We start from the raw sequence: 14,857 nt of genomic DNA on the forward strand, positions 1-14,857 counted from the left end.
GGCTGTTTTCCCCATAGTTATTGTTTCTTTTGGGAAAAGTATCGTTTTATGCAACTACTGGATTATTTTCCGAACAACATGTGCGCTATGAATTTCTTTTATTGAAAGGCACATAGGTAAGGTCAGCTTGAGCCGCTTCACATGTCCAGCAGTACAAAGCACAACAAAAAAGAATCTTTTTTTAAAGATCCCCAAAATGCAACTTATAAAGGTGATAAATTGATTAAAGTAGATAACAGAACTTCATTTATCTAGATAAATGCCACACTAGTGATATATTTGATTTTCAATTTTGATTTTCTGCCTATTTAAAGAGTGTAAGCTTCTGAAAAGTATTACTCTCAATGGATAATCCAATTATGCGTTAGGAAACATGTAAAAGGGCTAGGTGCAGTGCCTCATGCCTGTAACGTCAGCACTTGGGGAGGCTGAGAAAGGTGGATCATGAGGTCAGGAGCTCGAGACCAGCCTGGCCAACGTCATGAAACCTCATTTCTACTAAAAATACAAAAAAAAATAGCTGGGTGTGGTGGTGCACACCTGTCGTCCCAGCTACTTGGGAGGCTGCGACAGAAGAGCTTGAACCCAGGAGCCAGAGGTTGCAGTGAGTCAAGATCACTCCACTGCACTCCAGCCTGGGTGACAGAGTGAGACTCCATCTCAAAAAACAAAAACAAAAACAAACAAACAACAACAACAAAAAGTGTAAAAGATAAACAGGTAAAGTCATTTTCATGACTAGGTCAATGCTGTAAATTCAACAAACAGTAATCCTGGCCATAAATCATCTTAAAAAGAGTTAAGTTATGTTAGTAACACAAAACAACTGATTAAGAAAAGTTCAGGTATAGCTATGGTATTCTAGATGTTTCCTGATGGTTGATTTATAGTTTTTGTTTGGGGGTGGTGGTGGGGGGATGTCCTGAATTTCAATCTCAATGATTTCTGAATAAGATTATTTACAAGAAAATTACACGAATATCAGCATTTAAAATATCTAGAAGTACTTACTATTTTTCTTCCTTAATTACAAATTGCATTTTTTCCCCCCTGAAATTAGATATGTGATGATTACTGCTAATAGACTTCCATTACCTAACTTAATAAAATATCTTCATGAGTTTTCTAACAACCATTTTTAGGAAGCCAAAATATTCGAAACTTGTCTGAGGAAAGTACTACATTAATGCAATGATTAAGACATTTCACCAGGTAAGATTATAAATTCCCTTTTGACATTTAAATAATTTCTATTAAAGCATTCTATGATTCTTCACTAAAGCTCTCTGGAAAGCTGTTAACAAAGAAGAATGTGATAAAATAAAAATGCTTCAGAAAGGAGAGGTAGAAAAGACAAGTATTATTATCAAGTGAGGTAATATTAAATTAGCAAGTTTTTCATATGAAATAAAAGTTTTAATCAAACTTATTACAATTTACTAGCGATATAGATTTTTTAATGCTTTCCTTCCCTTCACCCCAAATCATGTTGTACAAGCAGGACAGTATAGCATTTCAAAGTCATCTAGCTTTAAAAAAATAAGTCACTTAGTTGCTCCTCTAAAACAAGAGGTCATCATTCTGAATCTTTTCCATAAGAAACTCTTAATTATAAACAAGATTTATCAAATCTATATAATGTTTACTTTAAAATCTTTACTTCACTCACTATATGTTTTCTACTATTATAAAATACATTTGCCAGCAATTATTTACGGGCTATCACTACGGTGACTACAACTTAATAAATCACACTAAAAGACTTTTACTTTAAAAATAGCATACTTCTGTGAGTAATACTTTATAATAGGCACCTCAAAAACGATCATAGATGTAAAAAATTAACTTTTTAAATCTATACAATTATATATTGAGGTTTCTGTATATAGTATACGTGGTGTGTACACACACACACATATAAAATACATATAATCGTTAGGTTTGAAAATGAACAAAAAGTATATTTTTTCAGAAAGTCTTTTTTAAACTCAAACATTGGAAAACCCTTTAAACATTTAACAATTTTAATAAAAATTTCTGTATAATACTAAGCAGTTTTATTTACACATATAAAATGTAATAGGAGTAGTGTTTAAAATTACAGAACTCCTTAGTATGTAATGGCAGTTAAGTCTGGAAAAAAACAACATTCCATTCACAAATATTTTCAAGCAATAAATATGTATTTATAAATAGTGTAAATCTGTATCAAGACTAGAAACAAAAATCACAAATCTGAAGTTTATTTCTTTGTCTATGTGCAATCCATTATCTTTGTATATGGGCTATTAATATTTAAAAAAATTATTTTGGAACCACAAATGTAATCATCATGGCCTCAAAACACACAAAAACATAAAGCAGTAAAAAACTTCCTCAGGTAACAGTACATATTTTTTAAAAAGCTGATCAAGAAGACATTTAAATTTGCTATCTTATGAAGAAATGACCAGCTAGGAAAGTGTTTTTAACTAAGGAAAATTCTGCAAGGTTAAATACAAATGAATATTAATTCATCAGCCCAGAAATACAGAGACATGAAAAAGGCTATCTTCAAGTCAGTATTCTGTGTCACTTTGACAGTTTTGTCATATGTACACAAAACATATGATTAATATTATTTTTCTGAAGTACAGCTGAGTCAGCATGTTAAGTCCTGAAGTAGAGGCAGCACTCTGTGTCCAGTTGCTTGACATACTATTCTTGGAAGGTTGCATAGACATAGCTTTTAGTCAACAGTTTTATGAAACAGCTACAGACCCAGTGGTGCAGAAATTTCCTGAAGAGCAGAAATTATCTCATTTAATATTCATGGAACAATATCAAGATGAGGATGATAATGAAAGAGCCTAGAAATAAAAGTTAAGATTTTGTTATACAAATCCTTAATAGTGTTTGCTAGCTCATGACTATAAAAGACAGCCTTTTTATGAAGTGAGTTTACAAGACACACGAAATCTCAACAGTTTCCTAAGAGAGATGCTCTTTTCTTTGTTTTCTTTTTGAGACAGAGTTTCGCTCCTGTTGCCCAGACTGGAGTGCAATGGCGCGATCTCGGCTCACCGCAACCCCTGCCTCTTGGGTTCAAGCAATTCTCCTGCCTCAGCCTCCAAGTAGCTGGGATTATATGCATCCACCACCATGCACGGCCAATTTTGTATTTTTAGTAGAGACGGGGTATTTCCATGTGGGTCAGGCTGGTCTTGAACTCCTGACCTCAGGTGATCTGCCCACCTTGGACTCCCAAAGTGCTGGGATTACAGGCGTGAGCCACTGTGCCCAGTTGAGATGCTCTTATTTTATCCATTAGAACCAGTTCTTTAAGAGTGCTGCGCTATTACCTCCATTTTTCATCATTTAGTGAACAACCTTTGGAATACTATTAAAAGTTAACCAGTTTTTTAGATCGCTAAAAGAAAAGTTGTGTGGAAAAATAATTTTAAAGTTAATTAAAATTTCGCTAGCAACTGGCTTATGAAAATGCCACAGCTAGATGACATTTAACATATTTTTCATGAGTCTTACATGTCACATAATCTAGTCAAGCAAGCTCCATCAAGTAGTGCTATCAGGCTAACTCTTCTGGGAATCTTTAAAACCACAAAGTACATGAAAAAAACCCACACATTTCTTTCAGATAATTACTACAGAAGAATTAAGTAACCTACATGTATATACAAAGGTTTTATAAGCTATGTAAGCAGCATAACAACTACAAAATATTTTAAAACATACAGAGATTTACAAATGTAATTAGCGTAACTATTCTTTGTGGGCATTCTCACTGAGAAGCAAAAATGGTAATAAACATCAGTTTCATATAGAAAAATTAACATGAAATATGAGGAAGGCTACTAACATTTTTCCTTACACAGTATGTACGCACTAATGGAAAATTTAAGTTTCTTCTTAACACCTATTTATCAGTTAGCAAAGTCAAAGATCATTGCTTTATACCCACCTAACTAAGCGTACTCACGTGTTGATCACTTACTAGTGTAAACTGATCATAAACTTGGATTAGGTCCTCCATTTTGTACTGTTCGAGCACCACAAAATTTTCCAAACTTCTGCTTGTTTTTCGTGCACAATCTTGGCAATGTACTATGTAGGTTTTTTGGGTATTGCTTTCATTAGTGACAAAAAGCAGATTAAAAACCTCCACCTATATTGAATAAATAAATAAATAAACAGTACTGGACAGTGATATCCGAAATTATTTTTGCCCTTTATCCATAAGGATTCTACTTCACATGGAACTGGACAATGATTTTTGGTTAAATCCAAGTACTTAAAAAGACAAAACAAGGCTGTGAGTTTGAGACACCAGGTTTCTTTTGCAGCACTTCCAGAGAAAAGGAAAACGTTAGATACTTAGAGATTGTCTTTAAAAAAATTAAATACTCATGACCATTCACTAAAGTATAATTCAAGTTTTGATAAAAGTCAGTGTATTTTTATTTTACCAAAATACCAGTGCACCATCAGATAAAAGTGATCATTATTTGCTTTTCACTTTTCTGTGAGAGTACTCATAGTGTTCTATGTCTGCAGGATTGTGTTCCCCGAATGACTGAGCTCCACAGTCATTCATTTTTGATGTCTAGGGCACATCACTGTGGTTGATTTTCACCAAGGCTAGAACTACAATAAAAAAACTTGGAATATGCACATAATCTGATATTTTTCAAGATAACGAAACTGATAGGTGAATAACAAAAAGTGTGTGTTTTAAGCCTCATATTTAAAAAAAGTAAAAACAAAAGTGTATTCATGAACATTAATGTAACAAGAGACAAAATGCACATCTTATAGACAAAGACTGATGAGTTGCAGAGGCTCAGCCAGAATAATGGATAACATTGAGGAATATAATAGTTTTTTTCAAATTCTAGAAAAATACATTCACTTTTCTGAAGTAAAACATCTAACTAGAATCCACTTGAGCTCATAATAATATACTTTGGTGAGTTTATACAATTTAAAAATTGCCAATGAATTTAATCAATTTATCTCAGAATTACAAACTTAAAGGTTTAGATTAGACTTTTAATTTCTTAGTCAAGCATCCTCAGACTTCTGCTTGATTTCTTCAGTTAAAAAAGCCAAATCCTCATTACCTTAAGTCATCTTTAAACAGTGTTAAAATTCCAGTTCATGAAGTTCTCTATTACCATCAACAGGAATAACAGTACTCTAGCGACCTGAGCTGCAAATGTAGGGTTCTTCTACTTACCATAATTCCCACATTGGATCAACTGTTCTGGTAATTTTACAACGTAATAAACACTTTTGAATGTCTCCCTTTTTTTTTTTTTCACTTTCTTAAGGTTATGTTCTAGTCTACGACTTTCATTAACACCTCCTAAGACCATTCTAATAGTGTCCACACTGACTTGTTTACTTTCTATCTCCACTCTATCCAATTATCAACCACCTTTTTTTTCTGAAACATACAACATAGTCCTCGGCTCAGAAATTTAAAAGCTTCATTTATGTCAGCATATATATCGAATTCCTTAAAATGCATCAAGATGATTTGCAAACTACACACACAGCCTACTCTGATGGACTTTAAGAATTTGCCATCTACTTTCCAGCCACATTGAAATAATTAATTACCTTTATTGAATACACTACTCCTTTTCCCATCCATACAATGTTCCTAAAGCCTAATGATGTTCTATAAATCTCCAATTATTGCTATTTTTCTCTGCTGCAATCAGAACATTCTTCAAGAACTCAAATGTTAAGTCTGTGTGCTTGAGAGGAGAAAAACAGCAGACAAATCATTTTCCTCAGTGTTTCTGTAATAGTTTGTACATATATCCACTCTCATATTCATCAGTTAGATGTATATTACAATGTATTATTTATAGTTTGTCTCTGCAAGTAGAATGTAAACTTCTCCAGGGCAAGCAACACATGCTTATTCTGTACATCTTGTAAACCTTAGCCACAAGAGAAAAATCAATAATGTCTTATAAAATGAACCAAAAAGGACTTCATCCTGACCTGCCTGAATATTGAATTAAATCCTGTTTGTAGGCATCTGTGTGTTTGTTATGGACTGTTCCTAGTTTAAAGCTGAGATGATTAACATTTGGGTAAGGATTTACTAAATAAATTCTTCTGTAGGAGATACTACTAATATATCTAGTTAGTGAAATATCAGATGAGAACTTAGCCTAATACTTTTAATAGTCAATTTCAATCAAAAGCATAACATCAAAGTATAGGTAAATTTAAAATAAAGCAACAACATTCAAAACCTAGAGAATCCAAAACAAAACAACTATCAGTAAAAACAGTTACTCACCTCACAAATGCTACAGTAATGAGCTGGTTCATCATTTGTTCGCCCATGCCATATAACCTCTTTTCCTGCTGCAACAAGAGCTTCTCTCAATGTCTGACATTGCTTCAGAATTTTCAAAAGACAGTACCTATTGTGGGAAAAAATTATTTGTGAGAGTAACTAAATACTGACTATTGTTACATAAAAGGTATACCAATTAGAAACAACTTTGAGAATCTGGGTTCTTAAGTCTATTCACATGGTAATTTTTCTTTTCCTCAAATTTGCAAATGTGCACACTGGACGATGACAATATTAAAATATTTAAAATTGAGAATAACTGACATTTGATTATAAAAATGCAATGATCATAATCTACAATAAACTCATCCCTAATTAAAGGTATATTCTTTATTTGGGCTCTAATTTGGACAAGTAAAATAACTTTTGTAAGAGTCAATTTCTTCAACTTTGAAATAAAAGTTCTGAATTATAGGTTGGAATTTTTATGATTACAGAAAGGCAAGAAGGCTGCCTATACCCTCACAAGCAGTGTATTTATATAATAGATTTTAAAACTTTGACACCACAGCAGATAATTATCTATGAATATGGTCACTATGAGATACAAAGTTAGTTCCAATATAAGAACAAAGGAAAAACAAAAGAGTATTACTTGCTGAATTTTAATTTGAAAATCGTATAGTAGAATCCTTCATTATTATTCACTCTAACTTTTCTTATAATTTATAGTTTTCCTACACATACTTGTGAGGATAACAATATATTGTATATAATTACAAATACTGCTGATTTTCCTGTAATTTGCTGTCACTGCTCAAAACTGTCTGCTAAAGTTCCTGCAAATCTAAGTTTTTCAAAGCAGAGGTGGCATAGGTGATACTCTGAGGTACATTTCAACTCTAAACTTACCTTAAAAAGCATGATATGAGTTTAATAAAAATGCCATTAACACCATTTGTAAACATACAACCTCCTGGAATCAGGAGGCTTTGTGCTAATTTGGAGCTTGCTGCTCTATTACACTACAGATATTGACTTGAAACCATCATTATAGGGATTACGAACCAAGTATTTAGGGGGAAAACAATCATATTATCAGTACGTAAAATTATTTTCCACATCTGTTTATTATCTTTCTTTCCCATGAGTGTAACCATCATGGGCATGACGCTTTATCTGTTTTGGTTTTGTAAACTGTTGTGGGACTAAATAACAACAGTTAAATTTTACAATATACATTAAGCTTTACATAAATTTAAATTTACATACAATATTATGATATACATTAATGGCAGATTTAATTTCCTTAATTTATATTTTCTTGCCATTTGTTGCTTGCCAGGTACTAGTTATGTTTCTTTTCTTTACTTTTTAAATCAAAATTCCTATAAGTAACCCTGGGGCAAACTCATTAGGGATATTATATACAAAATATGGAAACATTTAAAAACATAAGACAAGTACAGCAAGATAAGCCTAACATGGCCTGACAAATTCCTTAAGTATAATATAAAATACATAATTTTCGGTTTGCTGTTAGCAATTATGCCTATTTAGAAACAAAGCCATATTTTTGTCTATATTTGAATTTCACCAGAGCCTTATTGTGAGTTTTTGTATGTCTGAAAGAGGTGCCAGGGGAGACAAGTAAAAAATTCAGTTCATGTCAACAAGTAAGAATGTAAACCACACTGGATCTGTAGCATCTACTGATGTCTTCCTCTCATCCTTCTCCTACATGATTTCACTTCTGGGTACAGGGATATTACTGCACATATTTTCAAAACAGTGCTTCAAAACATGTCATATTTCACAGGAAAATAAGCTTCAAATTTTATGAAATTATGTTTTTTGCAAATTCAACCATGTTTCCAAATGAGAAAATAAAGTGCCACAAAGAGGTAGCAATCATGAAGGCTTAGTACCAGACACAAGACATGGAATTGGTACATGAGATATGCCACATAATTCTCCTAACAGCTCAGTGCAAGAAGCATGCATACCCATTTTACTAACTGGGAAATGTGGGGGTCAAGAAAGGAAAGTTTGCATGATGTTATAAGGCTATCTGATTAGGGATCCAATTTCCTACATAAGCAAGCTCACTCTTACTATGTCTTCCATACTCTCTTCTGCTCACCATTTGTCAATTTTTTTACCCACTCATCCCACCACCCTGTGCAATTGTCTTTCATGAAGACAAAATCCATGGGGCTAAAAAACCATTATGTTCCCCCAGACAATGAGGGTTACTTTTTCTTTTTTTTGAGACGGAGTTTAGCTCTTGTTACCCAGGCTGGAGTGCAATGGTGTGATCTTGGCTCACTGCAACTTCTGCCTCCTGGGTCAAGCAACTCTCCTGCCTCAGCCTCCCAAGTACTTGAGATTACAAGTGCCCATCACCACACCCGGTGAATTTCTGTATCTTTAGTGGAGACGTGGTTTCACTATGTTGGCCAGGCTGGTCTCAAACATCTGCTTTGGTCTCCCAAGGTGCTCGGATTACAGGTGTGAGCCACCACACCTGTATATGAATGTATAATGAAGCGTAGTTCTGTGCAGTCAGTTTGGTTCTACTTGTTCCTCAGCAGATAAACTTTCATTTCCAATAATTCTCATTATTTTGACAATTGTACCACAGTTTTTATTACTTTATACTTAGTTTTGAAATTTCATATAAAAATGAGGCAAAACACTACAAAAGAATAATGCTTGGTTGCTAGAAGTAAACACTAAGAATGAATAGTATTTCTATAGACACTACAGAAACAAACAGTTGAATATTATTAATATAAAAATAATAATATTGTTATTATATATTACAACAGCCATTCCACAAGCAGACTTGAATGATGGTAGAGAATTATATGCCTCAACAGTGAAATCTTAAAAGCTAACTGCCATTATATTAACAATACTGAATAACTGAACTGTGGTTGCTCCATGTTCTCATGTATTCTCCTTCAAATAAATTTTTATTCCTTACCACTTCAGAAGGCAGCAGTAGGAAATGAATAAAGAACAACAATAATTTTGAGAGGTAGAGGCTTTTATGGAGACCACATAAATGAGAATCTAATTCAATTAAATGGCAGGGAAGAATACATAGAAAGTAACAGTATTAAGGTAAAGAATATTTAAAAGATTCAACATAAATTTCAAGACTTGCTTTAATATAAACTGTTGGCTTTGGCTAATCCTTGATACAGATTTCATCCGAAGAGAACTTTCGAATTTTCTGAATGGCCTATACACAGCCACAGAAATGCAGTGTTGACATTTCTTCATTTTGCTCAATTTGAATAGATTTACGCTACAACAATTAAAATTCGATTTAAAAAATATAAAAGAAGGGAAATGAACAGGCATGTTGTGGCCTTCTGTTAAGGCATAAAACACCAGGAATACTGAGACTTCTAAAAGGCAACAGGATTGAGACAAAATTACTTTAAGTTTATATATTTTACCATACTCTGCTCTGAAGTGGGAAAAAAATAGAAGCTGATAAAGCTTCTACTGCACAACTGTATTAGGAATAGGATAAAAAACAACTTTAGGAACCACAGAAGCAGTAAACTCCTAGACTTTTGAAAATCAATCTTATTTATTTATTTACTTTTTATATTTTAAGCTCTGGGATACATGTGCAGAAAATGCAGGCTTGTTAACATAGGTACATATGTGCCATGGTGGTTTGCTGCACACATCAACCCGTCATTCACATTAGGTATTTATCCTAATGCTATTCCTCCCCTAATCCCTGACTTCTGACAGGCCCTGGTATGCGATGTTCCCCTCCCTGTATCCATGTGATCTCAATGTTCAACCTCCACTTAGGAGTGAGAACATGCAGTGTTTGGTTTTCTGTTCCTGTGTTAGTTTGCCGAGAATGATGGTTCCCAGCTTCCTCCACGTACCTGCAAAGGACATGAACTCATCCTTTTTTTTGGCTGCATAGTATTCCATGGTATATATATGCCACATTTTCTTTATCCAGACTATTACTGATGGGCATCTGGGTTGGTTCCAAGTCTTTGCTATTGTGAACAGTGCTGCAATAAATACGTGTGCATGTGTTTTTATAGTAGAATAATTTACAATCCTTTGGGTATGTACCCAGTAATGGAATTGTTGGGTCAAATGGTATTTCTGGTTCTAGATCCTTGAGGAAGCACCACACTGTCTTCCACAATTGCTGAACTAATTTACACTCCTGCCAACAGTATAAAAACGTTCCTATTTCTCCACCCTACTCGTGAGCATCTGTTGTTTTCTGACTTTTTAATGATCACCATTCTATGTGGTGTGAGATGGTATCTCACTGTGGTATTGATTTGCATTTCTGTAATTATCAGTGATGATAAGCTTTTTTTCATGTTTGTAGGCTGCATACATATGTTCTTTTGAAAAGTATCTGTTCATATTCTTAGCCCACTTTTTGCTGGGGTTGTTTTTTTTTCTTGTAAATTTGTAAAGTTCCTTGTAGATTCTGGATATTAGCCCTTTGTCAGATGGATAGATTGCAAAAATTTTCACCCATTCTGTGGGATGCCTGTTCATTTTGCTATGCAGAAAAGTTATTTAGTTTAATTAGATCCCATTTGTTAATTTTGGCTTTTGTTGTCCTTGCTTTTGGTGTTATAGTCATAAAGCCTTTGCCCAGGCCTACATCCTGAATGATATTGCCTAGGTTTTCTTCCACGATTTTTATGGTTTTAGGTCTTACGTTTAAGTCTTTAATCCATCTTAAGTTAATTTTGTATAAGGTGTAAAAAAGGTGTTGAGTTTCAGTTTTCTGCATATAGGCTGGTTTTCCAAACACCATTTATTAAATAGGGCATGCTTCCCCCATTGTTAGTTTTTGTCAGGTTTGTCAAGACCAGATGGTTGTAGAGGTTAGGCATTATTTCTGAGGCCTCTGTTCTGTTCATTGGTCTATGTATTTGTTTTGATACCAGTACCATGCTGTTTTGGTTACTGTAGTCTTGTAGTATAGATTGAAGTCAGGTAGTGTGATGCCTCCAGCTTTGTTCCTTTGGCTTAGGATTCCCTTGGCTATGCGAGCTATTTTTTGGTTCCATATGAAATTTACAAGTAGTTTATTCTAATTCTGTGAAGAAAGTCAATGGTAGCTTGATGGGGATAGCACTGAAGCTATAAATTAATTTGAGCAGTATGGTAATAACAATATTGATTCTTCCTATCCATGAGCATGGAATGTTTTTCCATTTGTTTGTGTCCTTATTCCCTTGAGCAGTGGTTTTGTACTTCTATTTGAAGAGGTCCTTCACATCCCTTGTAAGTTGTATTCCTAGGTATTTAATTCTCTTTGCAGCAATTGTGAATGGGAGTTCACTCATGATGTGGATCTCTATTATTGGTGTACAGGAAGGCCTGTGAATTTTGCACATTGACTTTTGTTTCCTGAAACTTTACTGAAGTTGCTTATCAGCTTTAGGAATTTGGGGCGGAGATGATGGGGTTTTCGAAATGTACAATCATGTCATCTGCAAACAGAGACAATTTGACTTCCTCTCCTCCTATTTGAATAGTTTATTTTTTTTCTTCTCTGATCACCTTGGCCAGAACTTCCAATACTATGTTGAATAGGAGTGGTGAGAGAGGGCATCTGTGTCTTGTGCTGGTTTTCAAAGGGAATGCTTCCAGTTTTTGCTCATCCAGTATGATATTGGCTGTGGGTGTGTCATAAACAGCTCAATTATTTTGAGATATGTTCCATCAATACCTCGTTTACTGAGATTTGTGAAGGGGTGCTGAATTTTGCTGAAGGCTTTTTCTGCATCTATTGAGATAATCCTGTGTTTTTTTCATTGGTTCCATTTATGTGATGGATTACGTTTATTTTTGTGTATTGTCCAGAGCCGCGTGGCCCTGCCATAGCGATAATAACTGACGACTGATGCCTGAGCTCTATACATTTCCACTTTATGCCTCCTCCCTAGATTTACTTTCTTCCCTGTTCTGCTGTATCATAGGCCAGTACAAAATGGTGCTCTTCCGGGTTCTTCACCACCCATCTTCCCGCGCCAGGGAAAATGATCAACTTACAGCGCAGGCGCCATCCTGCGCTCGGGAAAATTACCAGCCGAGGGTGCAGGCGCAACATGATGTCCGACCTAAGAAACCAAAACCTACCTGGCCACGCCCACCGCAGGGCCATCATCATCGCCCTGGCCCAACCTCCACCCCTGCTGGTCTATATAAGGCATTACGCTGCCACCAATAAGCGAGACTTGATCAGGATACTGTCTTGTCTCCATTTCTCGTGTCTCTTGTCCCCCCGAGTTCCCACTCCCTCTTCTAGGGTCCACATTGACGATCCCGTGGCACGGGACAGTGTATGGTGAACCAGCCTTGCATCCCAGAAATGAAGCTGAGTTGATCGCAATGGATAAGTTTTTTGATGGGCTGCTTGATTCAGTTTGCCAGTAGTTTATTGAGGGATTTTTACCTTGATGTTCATCAGCGACATTGGTATGAAACTTTCTTTATTTCTTGTGTCTTTGTCAGGTTTTGGTATCGAAATGATGCTGGTCTCATCAAATGAGTTAGGGAGGTGTTCCTCTTTTTCTGTTGTTTGGAATAGTTTCAGAAGGAATGGTACCAGCTCCTCTTTGTACCTCTGATAGAATTTGGCTGTGAATCTGTCTGGTACTGAGTTTTTTTTGGTTGATAGGGTATTAATTAATGCCTCAATTTCAGAACTTGTTATTGGTCTAGTCAGGGATTCAAGTTCTTCCTGGTTTAGTCTTGCGAGAGTGTATGTCTCTAGGAATTTATTTATTTCTTTTAGATTTTCTAGTTTATTTGCATAGAGGTGTTTATAGGATTCTCTGATTATGATTTGCATTTCTGTGGGATCAGTGGTGAGCTCCTCTTTATCATTTTTTATTGTGTGTATGTGATTCTTTTCTCTTTTCTTTATTAGTCTGGATAGTGGTCTATTTTATGGATCTTTTCAAAAAATCAGCTCCTGGATTCATGAATTTTTTAAAGGGTTTTTTGTGTTTCTATCTTCTGTCCTGCTGTGATCTTAGTTACTTCTTGTCTTCTGCTGGTTTTTGAATTTGTTTGCTCTTGCTTCTCTAGTTCTTTTAATTGTGATGTTAGTATGTCGATGTTAGGTCTTTCCTGCTTTCTCCTGTGGGTATTCAGTGCTAAAAATTTCCCTCTATACAATACTTTAGCTGTGTCCCAGAGATTCTGGTATGTTGTATCTTTGCTCTCATTGGTTTCAAAGAACTTCTTTATTTTTTCCTTAATTTCTTTATTTACCCAGTAGTCATTCAGGAGCAGGTTGTTCAGTTTCCATGTATTTATGGTGTTTTGAGTGAGTTTCTTAATCCTGAGTTCTAATTTGATTGTACTGTGGTTTGAGAGCCTGTTAAGATGTCCGTTCTTTTGCATTTTCTGAGGTGTGTTTTACTTCCAATTATGTGGTCAGTTTCAAAGTCGGTGCAATGTGGTGCTGAGAAGAATGTATATCCTGTTGATCTGGTGTGGAGAGTTGTAGATGTCTGTTAGGTCTGCTTGGTCCAGAGCTGAGTTCAAAGTCTGAATATCCTTGTTAATTTTCTGTCTTGTTGATCTAATATTGACAGTGGGGTGTTAAGGTCTCCCACTATTATTGTCACTATTAGTGTGTGGGAATCTAAGTCTCTTTGCAGGTCTCTAAGAACTTGCTTTATAAATCTGAGTGCTCCTGTATTGGCTGCATATATATATTTAGGACAGTTAGCTCTTCTGGTTGCATTGATCCCTTTACCATTATGTAATGCCCTTCTTTGTCTCTTTCCATCTTTGTTGGTTTCAAGTCTGTTTTATCAGAGACTAGGATTGCAACCCTTCCTTTTATTTGCTTTCCATTTGCTTGCTAAATCTTCCTCCATCTTTTTTTTTTTTTGTGCCTATGTCTCTGCACGTGAGATGGGTCTCCTGAATACAGCACACTGATAGGTCCTGACTATCTATCCAATTTGCCAGTATGTGTCTTTTTAACTGGAACATTTAGCCTATTAACACTTAAGGTTAATATTGTTATGTGTGAATTTGATCCTGTCATTATAATGCTAGCCGATTATTCTGCCCGTTAGTTGATGCAGTTTCTTCATAGTGTTGACGGTCTCCATAGAATTTGGTAGTTTTCGCATAGTTGGTTCCAGTTGTTCCTTTCCATATTTAGTGCTTTCTTCAAGAGTTCTTGTGAGGCAGGCCTCATAGTGACAAAGTTTCTCAGCATTTGTTTGTTTGTAAAGAATTTTTTTTTCCCTCCTTCACTTATGAATCTTAGTTTGGCTGGATATAAAATTCTGTGAAAATTATTTTCTTTAAGAATGTTGAATATTGGCCCCCACTCTCTTTAGGGTTTCTGCAGAGATATCCACTGTTAGTCTGATGGGATTCCCTTTGTGGGTAATCTGACCATTCTCTGTGGCTGCCCTTAGTATTTTTTCCTTCATTTCAACCTTGGTGAATCTGATGATTATGTGTCTTGGGGTTGCTCTCTCGAGGAGT

At 35.2% G+C, this 14,857-nt stretch overlaps 1 protein-coding gene across 27 annotated transcripts in view; it reads right to left on the minus strand.

The window, feature by feature from the left end:
• Positions 1-1,394: 1,394 nt before the first annotated feature.
• The window catches only part of UTY (ubiquitously transcribed tetratricopeptide repeat containing, Y-linked), a 210,932-nt gene continuing 197,469 nt past the window's right edge, over positions 1,395-14,857 (minus strand). For 11 of the 27 annotated variants that reach the window (XM_077989765.1, XM_077989761.1, XM_077989769.1 and 8 more), the window contains 3 exons: positions 6,320-6,446; positions 3,980-4,165; positions 1,395-2,849 (listed from right to left, as the gene is read on the minus strand). In XM_077989765.1, the coding sequence (XP_077845891.1) occupies positions 2,823-2,849; positions 3,980-4,165; positions 6,320-6,446 (340 nt within the window). In that variant the 3' untranslated portion in view covers positions 1,395-2,822. Of the gene's footprint in view, positions 2,850-3,961; positions 4,166-6,319; positions 6,447-14,857 lie in introns of all 27 variants that reach the window. The other 16 variants (XM_015128642.3, XM_015128647.3, XM_028843606.2 and 13 more) reach the window with 5 other exon arrangements.

The sequence above is a fragment of the Macaca mulatta genome, chromosome Y (assembly GCF_049350105.2).
Source record: "Macaca mulatta isolate MMU2019108-1 chromosome Y, T2T-MMU8v2.0, whole genome shotgun sequence".
Taxonomy (NCBI): domain Eukaryota; kingdom Metazoa; phylum Chordata; class Mammalia; order Primates; family Cercopithecidae; genus Macaca; species Macaca mulatta.